Genomic DNA, 21358 nt, shown 5'->3' on the forward strand with positions numbered 1-21358 from the left:
GGTGCATGCCCATGGGGCTATCTGGAGAGAAAGAGGACTATTAAACTCACAGGGAAAGAACATTAAACATGCGCAAGAGATACTACAACTATTGGAAGCAGTCCAACTGCCTGAAAAGGTAGCAATCATGCACATTAAAGCACATCAAAAAGGAAACTCAGGATTGGAGGAGGGAAACGAGCTGGCGGACAGAGAGGCAAAAGAAGCGGCAAAAGGTGAGGTAACAGTGGAGGGACCCTTAATTCCTGATGGCCAAATCTCCCTAGAAGGTAAGCCAGTGTATGATAAGAAGGACAGAAAGCTAATTGAAGATGAAAAGGGAACGTATAACCAAGAGGGATGGGCTGTTACAGCAGAAAAGAAACTAGTTATCCCCTCCCATTTATTATGGTCATTAGTAAAAGAGGAACATCAGAAAACACACTGGGGAATTGATGCCCTGCATAACTACTTGACTGGAAAAATCATTGCTAGGAACTTATATGCCACTGTCACTGAGGTAGCCAGGCAGTGTGAACTTTGCCTCCAGACTAACCCTAAGAATACCCCTAAACCAAAACTTGGCCAAATTGGAAAGGGCCATGGACCTGGTCAGCAGTGGCAAATTGATTTTTCAGAATTGCCAAGAAAAGGGGGGTATCGATATTTGTTGGTACTAACAGATACCTTTTCAGGATGGCCAGAGGCTTTCCCCACAAGGACTGCAAAAGCTCGGGAGGTAACAAAAGTGCTGTTACAAGAAATAATACCACGCTTTGGAGTTCCAGCCACAATATCCTCAGACAGGGGACCTCATTTTATTTCTAAAATAGTACAACAGGTCAGTCAGCTTCTGGGCATAGATTGGGAACTTCACACACCATATCGCCCCCAGTCAAGTGGCCAAGTTGAAAAAATGAATCATTTGATTAAGCAACAAATTGTGAGACTAGGGCAAGAAGTTAATTTGCCTTGGCCCCAGTCTCTCCCACTAGCATTGTTGCGACTCCGAACTAAGCCCAGAACCAAAACAAAGCTGAGCCCCTTTGAAATGCTCTATGGGAGACCATATGGTGTACAGAAGGGAATATCCACCCAAATTGGGGAAGAAAGGCTGGCTGTTTACATGGTGGCCTTAGGTAAGCAGCTCAGAGAAACTGAAAAACACGTGGCTGGAACTCAGAGCAGAGGGCTAGATAGACCAGTGCATGACATACAGCCTGGGGATTATGTGTATGTCAAGTCTCTTACAGAAAAGACCTTGGAGCCGCAGTGGGAAGGACCGTTCCAAGTGCTTCTCACCACTTTCACTGCGATTAAGATCCAAGAGCAGAACACCTGGATTCACCACTCTCGAGTAAAGAAAGCTCCTGAGGCCCCTTGGAAAGTAACATCGGGTGATAATGAACTGAAACTAAAATTCACTCGAACAAAATGAGTATATTGCGGTCGGGGGTGTTTAGCAATTTAGGTTGCAAAAGTCTAATCAGGAGAATTGTTTTGTTAGCAACCCTAATCACAATCCTAGAACTAAAACCCACCTCTAGCCAGAGTAATGCTGAATGGCCTTGGTCCCAAGCCTTTACTTGTTACACTGGATCCATGGGAAAATACTCTGACATAAAAAGTCTGAATCTATCAACTGCAGTCATGCACAGAAACCAAGCATACGAAAGACAAGAGTGGCAGAGACAAAGAATATGGTCACTTCAAGGAACCATAGGAGAAGAAATTAGGATAGGGTGTCGGATGATCAATGGAACCCATCATAGGAGAGCAACCCAAATTAGTGTTTTAACATCTCCCACGGACGAAAACTGGGAGGTTTGTAGTCGTTCAAGTGAAATAGACTGTTGGTGTAACTTTACATTAATACAGACTGTTGAGGTAGTTTGTCTCTGGGCCCAGGATACCATTGGGCTCTCCTTCAAGTTTAAAACAAATGCCACAACTGAGCCCATGACCCCAGACCAAACCCAAATCACGCCTCTTGGGCCTGGACCTGAAATTTACAAAATCGGCCCATATGTGATAAGAAATACAGGCCAACAGCAATTATTGTTTAACCCAGAATGGTCTCTTAAGCGTGTTGAATTACTAATGCAAACTAACATCTCTGAAATTCAACCAGCCTGCTCTCCCTTTTAAAAACGTCCTTTGAAGGTTGGATGACCTGGCTGCAGAAACAAGCATATACTGGAAGCAGAATGCGAAGAGATCTGACTGGAATATTAGGGACAGGGCTGGGAGTCCTAAACGGAATTGATTCTGAAATATTAATGAACAAATTAGCCACTGCAACAAGTGATTTAACTAAATTAAAACAACCTTTACAGTCATCTTTGTTAGCATTGGGAACCAGTCAGTGGCAGGTCTCGAGAATACTGCCGAGGTCTAAAAAGGCAGAGGACCAAGACCATGGGTCAATCATAGATGCACTTGCTGTGGTTCAGGATAATGTGTCTCTGGCCTTTAGCTGTATACAGGCACAATTATGGTTGCAATCAACAGCTGCCTCAATTATAAGGGAAGGAAGCGAAGGAGCCTCTCCAATTGAGATTCGAAAGGCCGTGTGGGACAGCGCTACGGATTTTGAGAAGAAATTTCAGTCTTGGTGGACTTTGGTAAGCTTTACCTATGACTCGACTGACAACGTAGTTACTGCCTTTGTGCTCACCATACGCAATGCCACAGTTTATGTTATTCATCCTATTATAGCACTGGGACTGAATCATGAGCAGTCAGTGCTCTCGGGGCATGGGCACGGAGAGTGGGTGAAAAATGGCAAACTGTGAATCTAGAATCTTGCGTTACCCGGGAACAACAGGGGTTCATTTGTGAGAGTAACACAATCGATGCTCAAGATATATGTCTTGATACTGAACAAGGTGTTTGTCACTTTGAGATCCATCCGGATACGAATCAAAGGACTGTACTTGTATATATTGGTCAAGGTTGTGTATGTTTGAGAACTGCGTGTACTTTTATAGAAATAGATAAGGGTAATGTAACTTTGCTCGGTAAGAATTATCTTAACTTTTGTATTTGCAACTTTGTTAGGATTTCAGGGTGTGACTTTCTGTATTTGGCACCAGTTGTGTCTCATCAGCTAATTAATGCCAACAATAAGATGTACCGCAGGTTGTCACCCACGCCTATTGGAATGAACCTCACTTTAATTAGACAATTAATCAAACATCAGGACCTTGTCAAAATTCTAGAGAATATTCAAAAATCTGGGGAGAAAACCTTAATTACTGTCCATCATGACATAAAAGAAATAAGCAAGGTTCTGCAAAGAGTGAAACAAGATGCAAGTCGCAGTTGGTGGGATTCACTTTCTGGATGGTCGCCCACTGCAACTGGAATCCTAAATACATTATGTCACCCCATTATTGTTTTACTAATATTAGTGGGTATAAGTTTAACACTATCCTTTGTGATACTCATTAGGAATTGCAAATTGTTACAACGAATAACAATACTAACCTCTTTATCCCAGATATATGGTAAAGCATTGGGAGACACATATCGTAGAGATTGGAGCTTGTACTAAGTAAAAGAATTTACTATTTTGCTGAAAAGGGGGGACTGAAACATGGGGTTAGAACTAGAAGATATTAATCATAGAAATTAGAAGGTATTGAATAGTAATAGGCATATAAAATAATGGATATTGCTTAGGGCCACATCCTTAGGTTACGTGAGTATATACCGTATCCTGGCCTATGGGAAAGGAAGAGACTACGTGCAGAGCAGCAAGGAGAGACCTGATAAGGAGAAGGAATGTATATGGAAAACAGGATACAGGGTGTAAAGACAACTGAAAAATGGGGCCCCTTATGTTCTGGAAACAGATGGATCCTGGCCCCTGGCTTGGACCGTGGCCAAGGAATCAATGGGCATGTGCAAAGCAGTGGGGTCGAAAAGTCAGCCTGAAGAAGACCATTCTTACTTCATCCCTTTTACGACCCCCAAAGCCTGGGACGACCACCAGAGACAGCTGCGCAGGCGCAGAGGACGGACAAGCTGATTAGCATACAGAGCGGAGAGGGAGGGGAGCCAGGAAATGACCCATGGGGAAACTTAATGCATATGTAACACTCCAGGGGATAAAAGAACACGTGTGTAAGCAAGGGGCACGCATGTATTTGGGGAAATGTCCCACATGCGTCCGGCCGAATAAACATACCTACTTTAAAACTCACTCTCTCTTTGAGTTTTAGAGTCTAGCTCCGGCCGAATAAACATACCTACTTTAAAACTCACTCTCTCTTTGAGTTTTAGAGTCTAGCTCCGCGTCTCACCCGAGCCTACCCTAGTCTAGTCACTTTAGGTGATGGTGATGGACAAAAGTCGGTCAGGGGATTTGTTTCCCTCTTCATCAGCCAGGGCATTTGTCTATCCCCCTCTACTGTGTTTAGTTCTTTATTTAGGGGTGTCTTTATCCCCCAAAAAGACTCCCATGATCCCAGGGGGTTTTCTTATTTGCATGTTAGTCCCAGAATGTCGGTGTGATGGAAGGAAGGCAGATTATCTCTAGGTAGTTTAGAGAAAGCAAACAGAGCAATTAGCTAATTAACATTTCAATATCGGTAGCCAGCAGTCATTCCAATGTTGCCATGGGAACTAGGAAGGCCCTGCCTGCCTCTCTGGGGACCACCTGGAAACTTTGTTCATTACACAATCCACTGGGAAAACAGGATTAAAAAAAAATGGAGGGGGGCCCTAAAAATTCTGCTGGGTTGAAGGATAAAAATGTCCAAGAACATCCAGGATTAAACCTGCTGGGTTGAAGAATAAAAATGCCTGAGGGCATCCAGGATTAAACCTGCTGGGTTGAGGGATTAATATGCCCAAGAGTATCCTGGGTTAAGCAGAAATCTGCTGGATTGAGGATATGCCCAAGAGTATCCAGAGTTGGACAACGCAGCTGGATTGAGGGATACCCAAGAGTATCCGGGGCTGGCCAATAAAAGGTACCTTATTGTTGTCTTGTTGTGTGTGTAAGAGTCACACGCAAAATCAGCTGCAGCTTCCCGGGTGAGTGGGAGGCTGTGGCAAAAGGTGTACATGACCCACAAACAAGCCATTGTTCCCAGGCGTGTGGGGTGCCATGGTGAAAGAGAGTGAGTTACATGCAGCCTCACAGGTGAACTGGCACCAGAGGAGAATAGATTCAGGGCCCTTCCTGGAGGCCCCGCAGTACTGAAGTACCAGAGAGGCCAACCCCAAGGCAAGGGGAGCTACAGGGACCAGCAATTCTCTGGCAACAGGGATCTGCTTCATGTCCTGAGTGTGTGAATGAATGTGTGAGAGTGAGTGAGAAATAAAAGTGAGTAAATGTGGATGAATGAAAGTGTATGTAATCTAGGTTGTTTATTTTAAACTTCACTTTATCTCCTTGGAGGGAGGTGTATTGTATTGAATAGTATTGTGAGAAAAAGGGGTTTTTTTTGTGTGTATAGTCCGAAGAAGGTGGTATTCAGGTTACTAGAGAGTGTGAGAAACAGAGGCAGGGGACGAATGGATAATATCTTGAAAAATGGGACAGAAAACCAGTAAATTTGATACAGGAAAGAAAAAAGGGAATAAAAGGGTACCAGCAGAGATACCCCAAGATAGCCCTTTGGGAGTTATGTTATCTAACTGGGATAAAAAATCTTTGTACAAGGAGAAAGGACAAAGTAAAGATGATTCAATTTTGTATGCTGGAATGGACAAAGAAGGAAACAAGACCTGACCACGTTTATTGGCCTAGATACGGCTCTTTGGAAATTTGGATTTGTCAGGCTCTGAATTTATCTGTAAATTCAAAGGAACCGTTCAATCCAGAAGAAAGAGAATATGCCACATGCTGGACGGGAGATTTTAGGAGAATAAAAATCTTTAACGTATCAGAAAGCGCTAGGACAAAGCAAGAAAAGACAAAAGGGAAAGAAAAGGGCTGGGAACAGGAGGAAGGGAGGAAACAAAAAGATTGGGATCCTTTGCAAGTGTTGCCTCCTCCGTTCCCACTTGCCTCCCCCGCCCCCCGCGGCTGCATTGCCGGTCCCGGTCCCTGTCCCAGCTCCGGTCCTGCCGCTCGCGGCTGCCCCGCCGGTCCCGGTCCCCGTCCAGGCCCCGGTCTCGCCACTCGGGGCTGCACCGGCGGTCCCCGCCCCCATCCCGGCTCCGGCCCTGCAGGTGAATTTTTCTGCCCCGATCCCGGCCGCCTGGCTCGCGGCCACTCCGCCGGCTGTGCCAGGGGTCGTGCCTGCCACATGGTCGGTGATCACTGCGCCGACCGCGCCGGGAGTCCCGTCAGTCCCGGCCGCCCCATCTCCGACTGCTTTTCCCGCGGCTGTCCTCACTGCCCCACCCCCGGCTGCTCTGCCCATTCCGGCAGCGCTGGGCGCTGCCGCTGCTGCCGGGGCCGCCCCGCCTGCTTTGTCTGCGCTGGGAGCTGCCGACCCTGCCGCCATGAACCATGGACGGGCTATCCACCCTCCGATTTGGTTTCCCCCAGAAGAACCCCCTCCTTTGCGGTTCCGGCAGCAGACCCCGCCTACGCCCTGCCCTTGGAGGACAAAGCCTCGGCGCGGATCCCTCCCCTCATTCCCTTTCTTTCTGTCCCTGCCCAGTGTCTAATTCCCTTGGTAACGACAGCTCCTGCTGTTCAGGAAAACTTTCTTCTTGAAGATGCATCTTATCGAAACACAAGAAACTCAGTTAAAAGACAGCCGTCTCCTGATCTTTCCTCAAAACATGAGAGAAAGGCCATAGAGGATAAAAAACAAAAAGAGTGGGATAAAGAGATTGGTTTATTTTTGGTAAGAGAGGCTCCAATGTGAGGAGGTGGCACGGGCTTCGGGTTCTTCCGAAGTCAGAAATTCTAAAAAAGAAATAAAAAGATCCCATAGGCACTGCCGAGCAATTAGACTAATTCTTAGGTCTGAACATTTATACTTGGGAAGAGATGCAATCTATAATGAAAATGTTTTTTTCTCAGGAAGAAAGGCAATTGATCAGAGCAGCTAGAATAAAAATTTGGGTAAAAGAAAACCAGCAGGGCCCCCCAGGAGATCAGAAAATGCCAACAGCACCTCCTGATTGGGGTCAAAATGATGAGGAGGGGAGGAAATACATGAATGGTTATTGTAATTTGATAATCAAGGGAATAAAAGAGGCAGCATCCCAAGGGCAAAAAAGGCTTTTGAAGAACAGCAGGGGAAAGAAGAAACTCCAACTGAATGGTTAGACAGACTTAGGAGAAATATGAAACAATATTCTGGAATAAACCCTGAGACTGTTGTGGGACAAGCTCTGTTAAGGATTAATTTTGTTACTAATGACTGGCCAGATATTAGAAAAAAAACTAGAAAAATTTGAGGATTGGCATAATAGATTGCTAGATGGCTTATTAAAGGAGGCTCAAAAAATTTATGTCTAAAGAGATGAAGAAAAAGCGAAAGTGAAAGTAAAAATTATAGTAACCCCTATGTGAGAAAACAATTTCCAGAGATATCTAAAACACCCAGGCACCACTCCTAGACATGAAGGTTGTAGAGACAGGGGAAAGGAAAAGAGTAGAACCCAAATACAAACCAAATATCAGGAGCATTCCAGAAATGTCTGTTTTTACTGTGAGGTCAAAGGACATTATAGGAGAAATTGCCCTAATCAATTAAAAGATCTGAAAATCCTCAGAGAAATGGGCACAGAGGAAGAACAGGGAAGTCACAGGCTCTATATTTTGGGAGACAGATACCGTCTGGAGCCTGTGATAACTTTAAAAGTGGGTCCCCAAGAAGGAAAATTAGAATTTGTGGTAGACACAGGGGCAGAAAGAACCTGCCTGTTAAATATTCCAAAAGGTTATAGTGTAAGCAAAGATACTGTAAAAGTAAGAGGAGCAAAAGGGGAGAGTTTCACAGTTCCTGTCATTAAAGATGTGGCAATTGAGGGAGAAACTAGAATTTGGATGGGGGATGTCTTATTGGTCCCTGGGGAAGGTAGCAAATTATTGGGAAGAGACTTACAAGTAAAACTAGGAATAGGGGTTATACCAGAAGAAAGGAAAATGACAGCTACAGGTTTAAAACTTAGCCAAGAGGATGAGGAAAAAATTAACAAGGAAGTTTGGGCTGGAGAAGGAAATGGGAGAAGATTGGATATTGACCCCATAAGGGTTACAATTGAGAGAGAAGATTGTCCCATATGTGTACGTCAGTATCCTATATCCTTAGAAGGACAGGAAGATTTGAAGCCAGTAATAGAAGGGCTAATAAAGGGTGGGACATTGGAACCTTGTATGTCTCCTCATAATACACCTATTCTCCCAGTAAAGAAGCCCAATGGGAGTTATAGTTACGTACAAGATTTATGGGAGGTTAACAAAAGAACTCGGACTCACTACCCAGTGGTACCAAATCCCTACACTCTTCTAAGTAAAGCCCCACCCCAGCATAAGTGGTTAAGTGTAGTGGGTCTTAAAGATGCTTTTTGGGCTTGTGCACTAGCCAAGAAGAGCTGAAATATCTTTGCCTTTGAATGGGAGGATCCACAAACTGGGAGAAAGCAGTAATTAAGATGGACAAAGTTACCACAAGGAGTTTACTGAATCTCCAAACTTGTTTGGGCAAGCTTTAGAAACAGTACTACAAGCTTTCCCCACTCCTCCTACGTGGTGTCTCTCTGTGTTTTCCCGGTCCCCAGGCAGCTCCGGCACCTAGAGCAGTACCGCCTCCCTCCAGGACCCGGGATCGCCGCATGTTTCCGGACTCGGCTCCGTGCTGCAGTCCGGGCGGGTGTGCCAGCAGATTCCTCGCCACTGCGAGTGAGAGACACCAGTGAAGAGTGAAGGAACGTCCGTATTTCCCCACGTGTGGAAGGCTGAAAGTCCTTTATTGCTTTGGGGAGCTATGCCGAGGCACCGCAACCCACTCCCAGCTTGCACGTGAGGAAACATGGCCTTGGGCACTCCGAGGCGCGGGATTATATCGGGGAGAGCAGGGACCCTCCCCTGCAATGGGGGCAGGCACTATGGTGATGACATGGACCACAGCACCCATGGACCATGGACACCACCGGGGCGGACCCCGGGCGCTGGGGTGGACAGGGGATGGGAATTCGGAGTGAGGGGCACTGAACCCACCGGGCAGGACGGGGACTGATCACAACAGAAGCTCTAGCAGCCAGGGACTCGGAGTGAACTGCCACGGGGGGGAACAGACACAGGGGGTGCACAGGGGTACACAGAACACAGCTAGCTAACAGATCAGAACCCCTAACCTAAACCCCAAACCGCGATGCAACACTCCTAGAATACAAATTATCCAATATCTAGATGATCTTCTGTTATCTGGAGAAGCTGATGTTGATGTTAGAGAGGCTACTACAAAACTTTTAAATTTTCTCTGGGAAAAAGGATTAGGGGTATCAAAAAAGAAACTGCAATTTGTAGAACCAGAGGTAAAATATCTTGGACACTTAATAAGTAAGGGTAGCCAGAAGCTCAACCCTGAGACAATTGCAGGGATTTTATCTCTTTGCCATCCCTCTTCAAAGAGGGAAATCAGAAAACTACTTGGATTCTTGTGATATTGTAGATTATGGATTGATGGGTACACAGAGGCAGTAAAATTTTTGTATGGAAAATTGACAGACAGCGATGATATAAAGTGAAGCAAGGAAGATAATGTTAAATTAGAAGAATTTAAGTTAAAACTGGCCTCAGTACCAGCTTTAAGCTTACCCTCGTTAGAAAAACCCTTTCATCTGTATGTAAATCTAGAAAATGGGGTAACTCATGGAGTTCTAGTTCAGTAGTCGGGAAGAGTAAAGAGACCAGTAGCTTATTTATCAAAGATGTTGGATCCGGTGAGCCACAGATGGCCAGTATGTGTTGAAGCTATAGCAGCTACTACAATCCTGGTAGAAGAAAACAGTAAGCTTACTTTTGGAAGTAAATTAATTGCATGTACACCACATGCAGTTCAAAATGTGTTATACCAGAAAGCTGAAAAATAGTTGACAGACTCTAAAATGTTAAAACATGAAGCAATCTTGATAGACAGTGATGACCTGACACTAGAAGTAAACAGAAGTTTAAATCCAGCTCAATTCTTATATGGAGAACCAGTAGGTAACCTAATACATAAGTGTTTAGAAATTATCCAATACCAAATAAAAATCTGAGAAGATCTTGAAGAACAAGCCCTTTCAGAGGGGGAAACAATCTATATAGATAGTTCCTCCAGACTACAAGGATAAAGAATGTCAGGGTATGCAGTAGCTGATGGGAAAAACATGCAAACTATTGAAAAAGGGAAATTACCCTCAAACTGGTTTGCTCAAACTTGTGATTTAGATGCTCTAAAAAGAGCAGTGGAATATTTAGCACACAAGAAAGGAACTATATATACTGATTCACGGTATGCCTTTGGAAAAATTTGGGAAGAAAGGGGATTAATTAATTCAAGAGGAAAGAGATTAGTACACGAGGGACTCATTTTAGAGGTTTTAGAGGCATTAAAATTACCTGAAAAGATAGCTATAGTTCATATTACAGGACACCAAAAGGGAACAATCCCAGAAATAAGAGGAAATAATTTGGCAGATCAGGAAGCTAAGGATGCAACAGAAAATGGGGCCGAAAGGGTTATGTTAATTTTAATGCCAAATAAGGAAAAATTGGAAATTACAAAGGTCAGTGAAGCAGAGAAAAAAGAATTAAGCAAGACAGGAGAAGAGCAAGATGAATCTGGGAAATGGAGACTTCCTGATGGAAGACAATTACTTAATAAAACACTTACTAGGAAAATATTAGAAGACATACATCAGAAAACCCACTGGGGTACCCAGGCTTTGAGTGATCATTTTTAAAAGAACTGTGGGTGTATTGAGATTTTTAGAGCAGAAAAGCAAGTAACTGAAAGATGTATAACTTGCCAAAGGATAAATAAAAAAGTGATGAGAAAAACAATATTAAGAGGTTGTGAGTTAGCTCTTCGACCATTTCAAAGTATCCAAGTAGATTTTACTGAACTTCCTCAAATACAGAGATAGAAGTACTTATTAGTAATGACAGACCATCTAACTCATTGAGTGGAAGCAGTTCCCACTGTCAAGGCCACAGCCAACGTGGTTTGTAAAACCCTTTTAGAACAGATTATTCCCAGATATGGAATGCTTAATAGGATAGACTCAGACAGAGGAACACATTTTACGTCAAAAATGTTACAACAAATAACTCAAGCCTTGGGGATAAAATGGGAGTTGCACAACCCATGACATCCACAGAGTTCGGGCCAGGCAGAGAGGATGAACCAGACTTTAAAGAGAACTTTGACTAAATTAATAGTGGAAACCTGAATGTCATGGGTACAATGCCTACCTTTATCCTTACTGAAGATCCAAACACAACTCAGGTCTGACCTGGGAGTGTCACCTTATGAAATGATGTTTGAGTTACCTTTTCTGACCACCCAACATAAAACTGCTACCTATGAAGTAGGGGAAATGAGTGTTAAAATATATGTCAACACCATTGCAAAAACTCTTGAAAACTTGCTAATAAAAGGGATAATCCCTCAAGCCACACCTTTAGACTTTAAAATCTATAATGCTAGTGAAAACTTGGAAAGAACAATCTTTAACTCCACAATGGGAAGGTCCTTTTCAGGTATTGCTGACAACCGAGGCTGTGATCCAGACCAGCGAACAAGGGTGGATCCATGCCAGCAGAATCAAAGGACCCATAGAAGAACCCAAAGAGTAGATGATAACATCTAAACCGGGTGATACCAAATTGACTCTTAAATGGAGAATGGGTGGTAATGAACTGGGAAGATGCAAATTATCTAGGAAATGTACCAAGAATCACACCTAATTGGGAAATAAGACCAAGCTTATATCAGTGGTTTCAAGTACTGCCTAAACAAGTTCTGAAATGCCTCTGATACCCTCCTTGGGAAGGAATACTGCCACTTCAAACAGGAGGATCAGGACTGTTTGCGACAGAAAGCTCTTGTATTCTGGCCTTGGCCTGTGACTTATACAAGGAGGAGGAGTTACTTCCATCAGTGCCATATCGTATACCCTATTTGATTCACCCAAATACCAGACATGCTAGCTAAGTTAAATATAAATGTTTAAATTGTGGGAAAAATTAGTATTGTATTCAACACAATCGATGCCTTCGTTGCAGGAAGTATCAAGTACCAAATCGATCCCCTATCTAGGTAGAACTCTAAGCAACTGAAATTATTACTTGGTTTTGTGGATGAGAATTTTTAGTGCCTGTTGAATGGGAGATACCTGAGGAATGGTAGGAAACCACAGTTCAGGAGTGTCAAAAAACTATTTGCCTAGAAATTAGCTAAGAGAAAGTGACAAGGAAATAGAGGGCAAGACCAGACTGGCCTCTGTATTCGCCACCAAGAAGATCATATACACGTGCTGTAGGTTGCAACCCCATAGGCATGGGAGGTGGGAGTATAAGCCATACTAGACCTCTGTCATACCTTTTTCTGTCACTCATTTTTTGTCTTTTCCCTTTTAGGATACAAACAAAGTAATGTCACATGTGTTGCCAAAGCTTTATATGCAACGACACCGAGGTTCCTTTTTTATTTCTCACACTCATGTCAACAGTCACTGTTATAACCCATCCAAATTAGGCAATTGCATGCACAATGGGAAAAGGTACTGGACTGCGGAGAACTTAAGAACAAGTGGTAACAGGATGGGAAGTCAATACCCAAAAGGGGAGAGATGGATTTGTTTCACATACATTATTGGGAATAAAGCACCAGATTTGGTAAAAGAGCAATTAATAAATAAAAAGGCTAAGCCAGCACAACCTAAACCTGTGCCAATCTCATTTAATGATTTGCATATGAAACTTGAACAGCAATTAGAAAAATAAATAGATATCTCAAGAATGAGTAAAAATCAGTTTGTGGAATTGGGAGAAAGAGTAAGTAGGGAACGTAACATGACCAACTGTTGAGTCTGTGAAGGGGCTTTGATGTCAGAAGAATAGCCATAGAAAGGCAGCAGCTTAGGCCCAATTGAGTTCCTTAAGTGGAACCAAACAAGTACAAGTGGAAAAAAAAAACTAGAAGGGTAGATTTTAAGTTCAATAGTGATAGGGGAAGAATGTCTCTGGTGCACTGGGAAAAAGTTCCTTCATGAAGTAAGAAAAACTCCCTGTAAAAGATATAAGGTTCGTAATGGAACTTCTCTATAGTGGATCCCAGAGGAACCAACCCTGTACTGGGCTCAGGGAAAAACAAAAAAGGGAAATTGTAAGTATAATAATAAAATTAGATTTTTCAGTGTAATGATACAGGCAAGAATCCTTACTTTGGCATCCCAGAATTTTCCAAATTTTGGGAAAATACAGATCAACAAAAAAATTATTATTAGAAAGCTCCAGATGGTTTATTTTAAATATGTAGAAAAAAGAGCATACCCAAAACTCCCTTCTCAGTAGAAAAGGAGCTGTACTCTAAGAATCATACAGCCAAGATTTTTTCTTTTACCAAGACCTCATAGAGATCAATTAGGGATACCAGTTTATGAGGACCTAAAGAGAAATAAAACAGATTTGATTAGAGGATTCCAAAAATGGGGAGATGAGGAATGGCCCCCTGAACGCATACTGGAAATGTATGGACCAGTCACCTGGACACAAGATGGGAGTTGGGGATATCGGACCACAATGTCTATGCTAAATTGTATTGTAGGACTCCAAGCCACTGTAGAGGTATTAACAAATGGAAGTGGTCGGGCAATGGAATTAATATCACGGCAACAAACCCAAACAAGAGCTGCCGTGTGCCAGAACAGATTGGCTTTAGACTATTTGGTAGCTGGAGAAGGGGGTGTTTGTGGAAAATTCAATAAATCAGACTGTTGTGAAAAATAGATGACAATGGGGATGCTGTTCTGGATATAGTCAATGATACTAGAAAAATAGCAGAGAAAATTCATTGAAAATGAACCCTAAGATCCTAGGTGGTTTTCTACACAGGTCACATGGACACATTACAGCACCTGGGAATAATGGAAAAGAAACCCCCAGCACTGCAAGTGTGCCAGCCAAACCAGTGGCCAGGCTCATAGCTCTCAGCAGCCTTTAATTCCTCTGGCTGCTGCAGCTCCAGGAAGAGACAGGAGCTTGGCTGGTGGGTGAACTCTTTATCAGGGGAAGTCCAGTGACTTCCATTTGTGAGAGGTGCCTGGGTTGTGGTAGCCATAGGGTTCCATGGGCACAACAGGAGATGTCCCCATGCAGCCTCGTGTCACAAAGGGGCAGAGATGTGGCACCTGTCCAGCCATTGTGACCTCACCTACCCAGTGCTTGGTATCCTGAAGAGCAGACCAGTAAAGATTGAACTGGTCTTTAGGATAACTCAGCTCCTTCCTTTGCTACTTGCATGTCTGCATTTTTTCAAGCATTCTCTGTCTTTGGCAGTGTCTACAAGCACCAACAAAATTATCCTGACAGTTAAAGCTGTTCTGTGGGTCGCATTTCAGGTTTTTTAATTTTCAAGCTACATTTATTTTCTTTCGCAACGGGAGACAGGTTTAGCTCTGATCTGATCTTTCTGGAGGAGGATCTGGATCCTTTGTCAGCCACAACTTTTCCATCTGTTCCTGAGAGGAACAACGGCTGCAACAGGAAATCATTTCTGTAACAGTTTTGCCAGCAGCCTTGAACTTTGTGAATGCCCACAGACAATATGGCTGGTGCTTCATTCCTGAGTGTCAGTGGGCTAACAAACTAGAGTAAAATCTGGGGTGTTTCCTGAGAGCAGCCAGACTGACCCAGGTGATTTTGGTTAGACACGGGAAAATGCATTTGGTCACTCTGTCACTAGTGCACAAGACTTTGAAAGAGGACATTGCTCATAGAAAGACCTGACACCTATAGGTACTTGCTTGTTCTTTTCACATTGCAATGAGGAAAAAGGAACTGATAATCCAAGGATCTAGAGGGGAAGGAAGGTAGCCTGAGGTCCAGAAATCAGAGTGGGCTTTGTTGGACTTTTGGCAGACTAAACATACTGTTTTCCAAAACTGTTTCCATACCTGTAGATGTAAATGGGCTGTTAGGCTTTCCCTAGTGTTTCTGTGATGGCAGTTAGAGCTGTTGTTCTTGGTGCTCCTGTAGAGAACTCAGCATTTGAATGTGCTTTCAAGCAACAATATTGTCATATCTCATCAAATATAATTTTCCTGCAGCGGCAAGCATTGCTGAGGGAATGGCTCTGCCACAAAGGATCCTTTTTCCCCCAGAGGAGATTTGCATGGACTGGCAGCAAAGACAGAGACCTGGAGCAGGACTCTGCAACTTGGGCAGTACTTGCTACATCAATGTCATCCTGCAGTGCCTGACATACACACCCCCTCTGGCCAACTACCTGCTCTCTCGTGACCATAGCCAGTTGTGTGAGTACTTTCAGGAATATTTCCTTGTAAATCTCTTGAGCACATCCTAAGGATTACAGAACCTGGAACTGTATTTAGGAGGACAGAAGCCCTTCTTTGTCAGCCCCATGAGCTTGTGTTCAAAGAAGAAGAAGCCATCGTTCCATTGTGCATGTCCACAGATGACACAAGATGTGTGTCCATCTTCAGGAAGGCACTTCTTTCTTGCCTGGTATCTCTGTCCCTGCAAATTAAACCCTCTTGGCTAATTGCACCAAAAACTTGTGACAATTTCTGACGAATGTTTTCCCTACACTAAAATGTCCCGGGCTTGTTAGGAACAGTTGGATAGATGGGCAGAGTTCAGTAAGATGAAGTTTAATAACTCCAAGTGCCATCCTGCATTTTGGCCACAACAACCCCTGCAACATTGTGGGCTGGGGACAGTGTGGCTGGACAGTGCCCAGGCAGAAAGGGACCGGGGGGTACTGGTCGACAGCTAACTGAACATGAGCCAGCAGTGTGCCCTGGTGGCCAAGAAGCCCAATGGCATCCTGGCCTGTATCAGGAATGGTGTGGCCAGCAGGAGCAAGGAGGTCTTCTTCCCCTGCACTTGGCACTGGTGAGGCTACGCCTTGAGTGCTCTGTCTGGTTGCTTGGCCCCTCAGTTTAGAAAGGACGCTGAGATGCTTGAGCATATCCAGAGGAGGGCAACAAGGCTAGCAAAGGGCTTGGAACACAAGCCCTATGAGGAATGACTGAAGGAGCTGGGGTTGTTTAGCCTGGAGAAAAGGAGACTCAGAGGTGACCTTATCACTCTCTACAGCTACCTGAAGGGTGGTTGTAAGTCAGGTGGGAGTTGGTTTCCTCTTCCAGGCGACAGCTGACAGAACCAGAGGATACAGTCTCAAGCTGCGCCAAGGGAAATATAGGTTGGATATTAGGAAAAAGTTTTTTACAGAAAGGGTGATAAAGTTCTGGAATGGTCTGCCCAGGGAGGTGGTAGAGCCACCATCCCTGGATGTGTTTAAAAAAGGACTGGATGTGGTACTCAGTGCCATGGTTTAGTTGAGGTGGTGTTAGGGCATGGGTTGGACTCCATGATCTTGAAGGTCTCTTCCAACCTAGTGATTCTGTGATTCTGTGACATTATCAACTTGGGAGGAGTGAAGACTCTTCTTAGAACTTCAAGGTCTTCATTAGATTTCCCAGTGCTAGGGATTATGTGCTAACCTGAGGAGCCTTCCCCTTCCCTCCCTCTTCAGGTCATCAGCAAGGCTTCTGCATGATGTGCATTATGGAAGCACACGTTAGGAAAGTGCTGTACTCTTCAGCCAATGTTATCTGGCCTAGGGCTGTTGTCAGGGACCTCAAATGTAAGTAATTTCAGATGCTCTGATAGGTTCTTTCCCTTACTTGTAAGTGAGAACTACTAACTTCTTTCATAGTCATAGGAGAAGAATTTGAGCCTGACATGGCCGGAGATGCCTATGAGTTCTTACACGGCGCTCTTGAGGCCATGCAGAGAGCTTGTCTGAGTGGAAGCAGCAAGTAAGCATAAGTAAATTATCTTTCCCATGTTCCAAATCCCACTGGACTCCTTGGATGTGCTCCCATCAAGGAAAGCCTATGCCCAGGGCTTTCCAAGCTAAACTCTTGGAGGAGGGGATAACTCTGCCTTGCCATTTATTTCCAGTATGGACATCTCTTCTCAAACAACTACTATCATCCATCAAATATTTGGGGGCTTTCTGAAATCCAGAGGTAATGTTTCCACATCTATTGTTCTCCTTGGCATTGTTTTCACCCTTTTGTCTGTCTGTGATAAAAAGCTGGTCCTGTAACTGGCATAACTGGTACAATGAACATATGCTGTCACCATCATTTAACTTCTTCACTCAGCATTTTGATTTTCCTTCCAGTCACATGCTTGAGGTGCCAAGCAGTTTCTGATTCCTACAAGGCCTTCCTGCATGTCCTTTTGGATATCAAAGTAAGAGGGCTTGCAGTTGTGCTTCAAGACATCCCAAGGTCCCTGTAGTTTTTCAGATGCAAAGCATTTGTCTTAACAATGGATCCTGTGAGCACAAGGGAGCTTGGTGGTGGGTGGGAAGGAGAATGTACCTCCTTCTGCAGAGACCATGGCACTCATCTCCCCATTCTACAGAGCAAGCTCTTGATGGCCCCAGCAACTACTGGGACAAAAAAGAAATGCTCAGCATCCCTCCCTTCCCCCCCTTCCCCTTCCCCTTCCCCCACCCCCCTCCCCCCCTCCTCTCCTCCCCTGCCCCCCTCCCCTCCCCCCCTCCCTCCTTCCTTTCCTTTCCTTTCCTTTCCTTTCCTTTCCTTTCCTTTCCTTTCCTTTCCTTTCCTTTCCTTTCCTTTCCTTTCCTTTCCTTTCCTTTCCTTTCCTTTCCTTTCCTTTCCTTTCCTTTCCTTTCCCTTTCCCTTTCCCTTTCCCTTTCCCTTTCCCTTTCCCTTTCCCTTTCCCTTTCCTTTCCTTTCCTTTCCTTTCCTTTCCTTTCCTTTCCTTTCCTCTCCTCTCCTCTCCTCTCCTCTCCTCTCCCTTCCCTTCCCTTCCCTTCCCTTCCCTTCCCTTCCCTTCCCTTCCCTTCCCTTCCCTTCCCTTCCCTTCCCTTCCCTTCCCTTCCCTTCCCTTCCCTTCCCTTCCCTTCCCTTCCCTTCCCTTCCCTTCCCTTCCCTTCCCTTCCCTTCCCTTCCCTTCCCTTCCCTTCCCTTCCCTTCCCTTCCCTTCCCTTCCCTTCCCTTCCCTTCCCTTCCCTTCCCTTTCCCCTTTCCTTTCCCCTTTCCTTTCCCCTTCTTTTTCCTTTCCTTTTTCCTTTCCTTTTTCCTTTCTGTCTCCCTGACTCCCCCCTACCCTCCATTTCCTCCCTCCTTCCTTCCTTCCTTCCACAGCCTTCAGAGTCATGTTGAGTCTCCTCAGCATCAGGTGCCTGGATCCTCTTGTTGACTCCTTGGAAGTGTTCAGGCATTGGCATTTCCCACAGCTCAGTGGCTCCTTTCTCTCTTCTCCAGGCACCCTCATCCCTCACCAAAGCTCTGGAGAACTTTGTGACACCCAAGAATCTGGATGGAAAATACTGCCTCAAATGTAGCAAGTAAGATGATTTCTAACAACTTATTAACACTTGATTCTGTGTGGAAGAGCAGCATGTCATTGAGTAGAATCATCTTCTCATGGAGGTTTAAAGCACCATAGAGACATGGGGTTTTTTATGTGACTTAATGCCATGGAATAGCCTTAAAATACTGTAAGGATATGTGAGACACAAAAGTTTGTCTGGTCTTGTTGGGCGAAGATAGGGTGCATTTCAGCACTTGGCTCTGCTTTGTTTCAAGGTGTGAGAAGAAGGTGACTGCCTCTAAGAGGGTTACAGTCCATTGTGTGCCCAACGTCTTCACGGCGTGCCTGGAAAGGGCTGCCGATCACACAGGCAAGAAGATCAGCAAGGTGTGTATGCAACTGCAGTGCAACTTTCTCTTTGAAGCAGGAGATTTCCCAAAGCAGTACACTATCTCAGAAGCTGCTCATGTTGGGATTTTTGTGTTCTGTTACGGGTAGAGGAGAATTCCTATGAGAAGGCCTGGACTTTGCTCCAACAGAGCTGCTTTGGCTGAGAACAGTTTGCTGCTGCCCAAACCATTGTGTGCTGAAGGACTATTCCATGTGGCAGTTCGGGATAATTTCTGAGCCCACTTGCTATTTCTGTAGATTGTTGAGTATCCTGAGTACTTGGATCTTCGGCCATACATGTCTGACACTGCTGGAGAACCCCTCCTCTACTCCTTATATGCTCTTGTGGTGCACAGTGGTGACACCTGTCTTGATGGACACTTCTTCTGCTATACAAAGGTAAAGAGCAACTTCTCTCTTGATAAAGTAATGTGTGCTGGGAAAACAAATTTCCTTGTCAGTGTTATAGGTATCCAAGGCTTTTGGGAGAGAAGGTATCTTTCAGGGCTGATTTGGATTTGTTGTGGTGTACTCTGTGTTCAGCTGCTCTCTCTCTTTGGTGTTGTGGAGAAAATCTGCAGTTCCTTTCCAGAAATGGATGACTTTCTTTGCAGGCCAGCAATGGACAATGGTACAAGATGGATGATGAGTCTGTGGATAATTGTGGCATCCACGCAGTTCTCAGGCAGCAAGCCTATTTGCTGTTCTACGCCAGGTAATAATCAGGGTCGTGTTCAGGATATCTTTCCTTTTCGTGGATTTGCTCTTTGTCTTCTCATCCTTGTGGGTGTTTCTGTCATAGGAGACAATTCTTCTCTGCATACTTCAGTGCTCTCAATTCTGAACTTCATCATATCAGTACTTCTCTTGCTGGGCTTTAGGGTGCTGGCCTGTGTAAGCTGCTCCTTGTGTACTCTCTGAAACTAGGTAATGTTGAGAGGTCTTAAAGGGGACTCCAGGAAAGATGAAGAGGGATTCTTTATCAGGGAATGCAGTGATAGGACAAGAGGTAAACATTTCAAAGTGAAAGAGATATTTAGACTAGTTATTACAAAGAAATTCTTGCCTGTAAGGATGGTGAGGCACTGGCAGAAGTTGTCTACGAGCTTCTCTAAGGTGTGGCTGCCCCATTCCTGGTTCAAGGTCAGGCTGGATGGAGGTTGGGGCAACCTGTAAATGTCCCTGCTCATGGTAGGGGGAGGTGGAACTAGATGGTAGTTTGGTTTGGTAGTCCAACTCAAACCTTTCTAGGATTTTGTGAAATGGAGACTGTAGGGAGAATAGAGATGAAGACTTGTTCTGACAGGGGCAGACATGGTGGGAAGACCCCCATCAAGTTTTCCATTGGTGACCTTGGTGAAATCTTCTCTCTGCTGTAGAAACTACTCCTAGAAAATTACTGAATCCCAGAGGAGCCTGCAAGGAATGTCTTAAACAGAGATCACTTTTTTTTTCCCCCCTCCAGATTCTCTGATTTGAAAATGGAAGGAATGGTGGCTTCCTCTCTGACACCATCCTATGCCCATTTCTTCCTCAGTCAGTGCGGGGTCAGCAGTGAGCAGACAGGTTCTGCAGGAACATACGGTCAACCTGGTAGGACTATGTCAATGCACTGCCAGAGGACAAATGCCAGGGAGAGGATCCAGAGTAGATCCCTACAGTGGGGCAATGATCACTGCAGCTGGTTCATGAACAGCACTGACTCAAACAACTCAATAGGGAGGAAGACAAAGAGAAGTACGCCTCCAGGTCGTGACCACGCTGATAAGGATGGCACAGCTTCAGGGCCCTTCAACAGAAGCTGTCAGTGGGCTCCTGCACCCAGTGCTCCTTGGGTACAACACCTGCTAAGACAGAGAGAGCAAAGCCAGTCCTCGTGGCAGGGCTATGATCTTTGCAGACAGTTTGTGGAGATCACAGACTACCACCAGTCAGTGAGGAGGAGGAAGAGGAGCTGGTGGAGAAGAAGCTCTCCACATTGTGACCAAGAGCCAAAGGACGAAACACCGGAAGTGTCCTCGAATGCTAGCTCCAAGAGGGCTACTGCACTCAGTGCTGCTTGGGAGCAATCCCTGCTAAGGCAGAGAGAGCAGGGCAGAACACCACAGCGGGGCTACAATCTCCGCAGACGGTTTGTGGAGATCACAGACTACCACCAGTTAGCAAAGAGGAGGAGTAAACACTCATCATTTGGAACAGACAGGCAGAGAAGACAAAGCCAGAATTAAAACTCCTTGTTATCCTTGTCTGTATAATTTACAAAGTGTTTCCTTCTCTGTAAGTTTTGGGGCAATTAGTGGAAATAACCCCTGTGGGATGTTTGCATAATGGGATTTTGAAAGCTGCATGCTTGCATGTGTCCAACTGGCAATCTCTTTTTTAAATATGGAGTTCAAGTCACTTGAAAGGACATGAACTGGACAAGCCAACAGTGATAGGGACTGAAAAGGCTAGATGGCTGGGTGCTGAGGGTGCTGCTCAGTG

The 21358-nt window shown here is 44.7% G+C and overlaps 1 protein-coding gene across 1 annotated transcript; it reads left to right on the plus strand.

Moving 5' to 3' along the window:
* The first annotated feature begins 14322 nt into the window (after positions 1-14322).
* On the plus strand, positions 14323-21102 carry LOC137462885 (ubiquitin carboxyl-terminal hydrolase 17-like protein 6). The gene is made up of 11 exons (XM_068173705.1): positions 14323-14902; positions 15268-15420; positions 16665-16775; positions 16848-16950; positions 17096-17163; positions 17322-17392; positions 18436-18518; positions 18760-18871; positions 19133-19273; positions 19489-19589; positions 20340-21102. The coding sequence occupies exons 2-11, from the start codon at positions 15279-15281 to the stop codon at positions 21100-21102; spliced, it is 1695 nt and encodes a 564-aa protein (XP_068029806.1). The 5' UTR covers positions 14323-14902; positions 15268-15278.
* Positions 21103-21358: the final 256 nt, after the last annotated feature.

This window comes from Anomalospiza imberbis, chromosome 27, assembly GCF_031753505.1.
Source record: "Anomalospiza imberbis isolate Cuckoo-Finch-1a 21T00152 chromosome 27, ASM3175350v1, whole genome shotgun sequence".
Lineage (NCBI taxonomy): Eukaryota > Metazoa > Chordata > Aves > Passeriformes > Viduidae > Anomalospiza > Anomalospiza imberbis.

Bases quoted from the DNA above. Each gene is read 5' to 3' on its own strand.
- LOC137462885 (XM_068173705.1), top strand. From the start codon at position 15,279: ATGGACTGGCAGCAAAGACAGAGACCTGGAGCAGGACTCTGCAACTTG. The intron at 17,164-17,321 runs GTAATGTTTCCA...TTTTCCTTCCAG, and splicing joins GGGCTTTCTGAAATCCAGAG to TCACATGCTTGAGGTGCCAA. The intron at 18,872-19,132 runs GTGTGTATGCAA...CTATTTCTGTAG, and splicing joins CAGGCAAGAAGATCAGCAAG to ATTGTTGAGTATCCTGAGTA.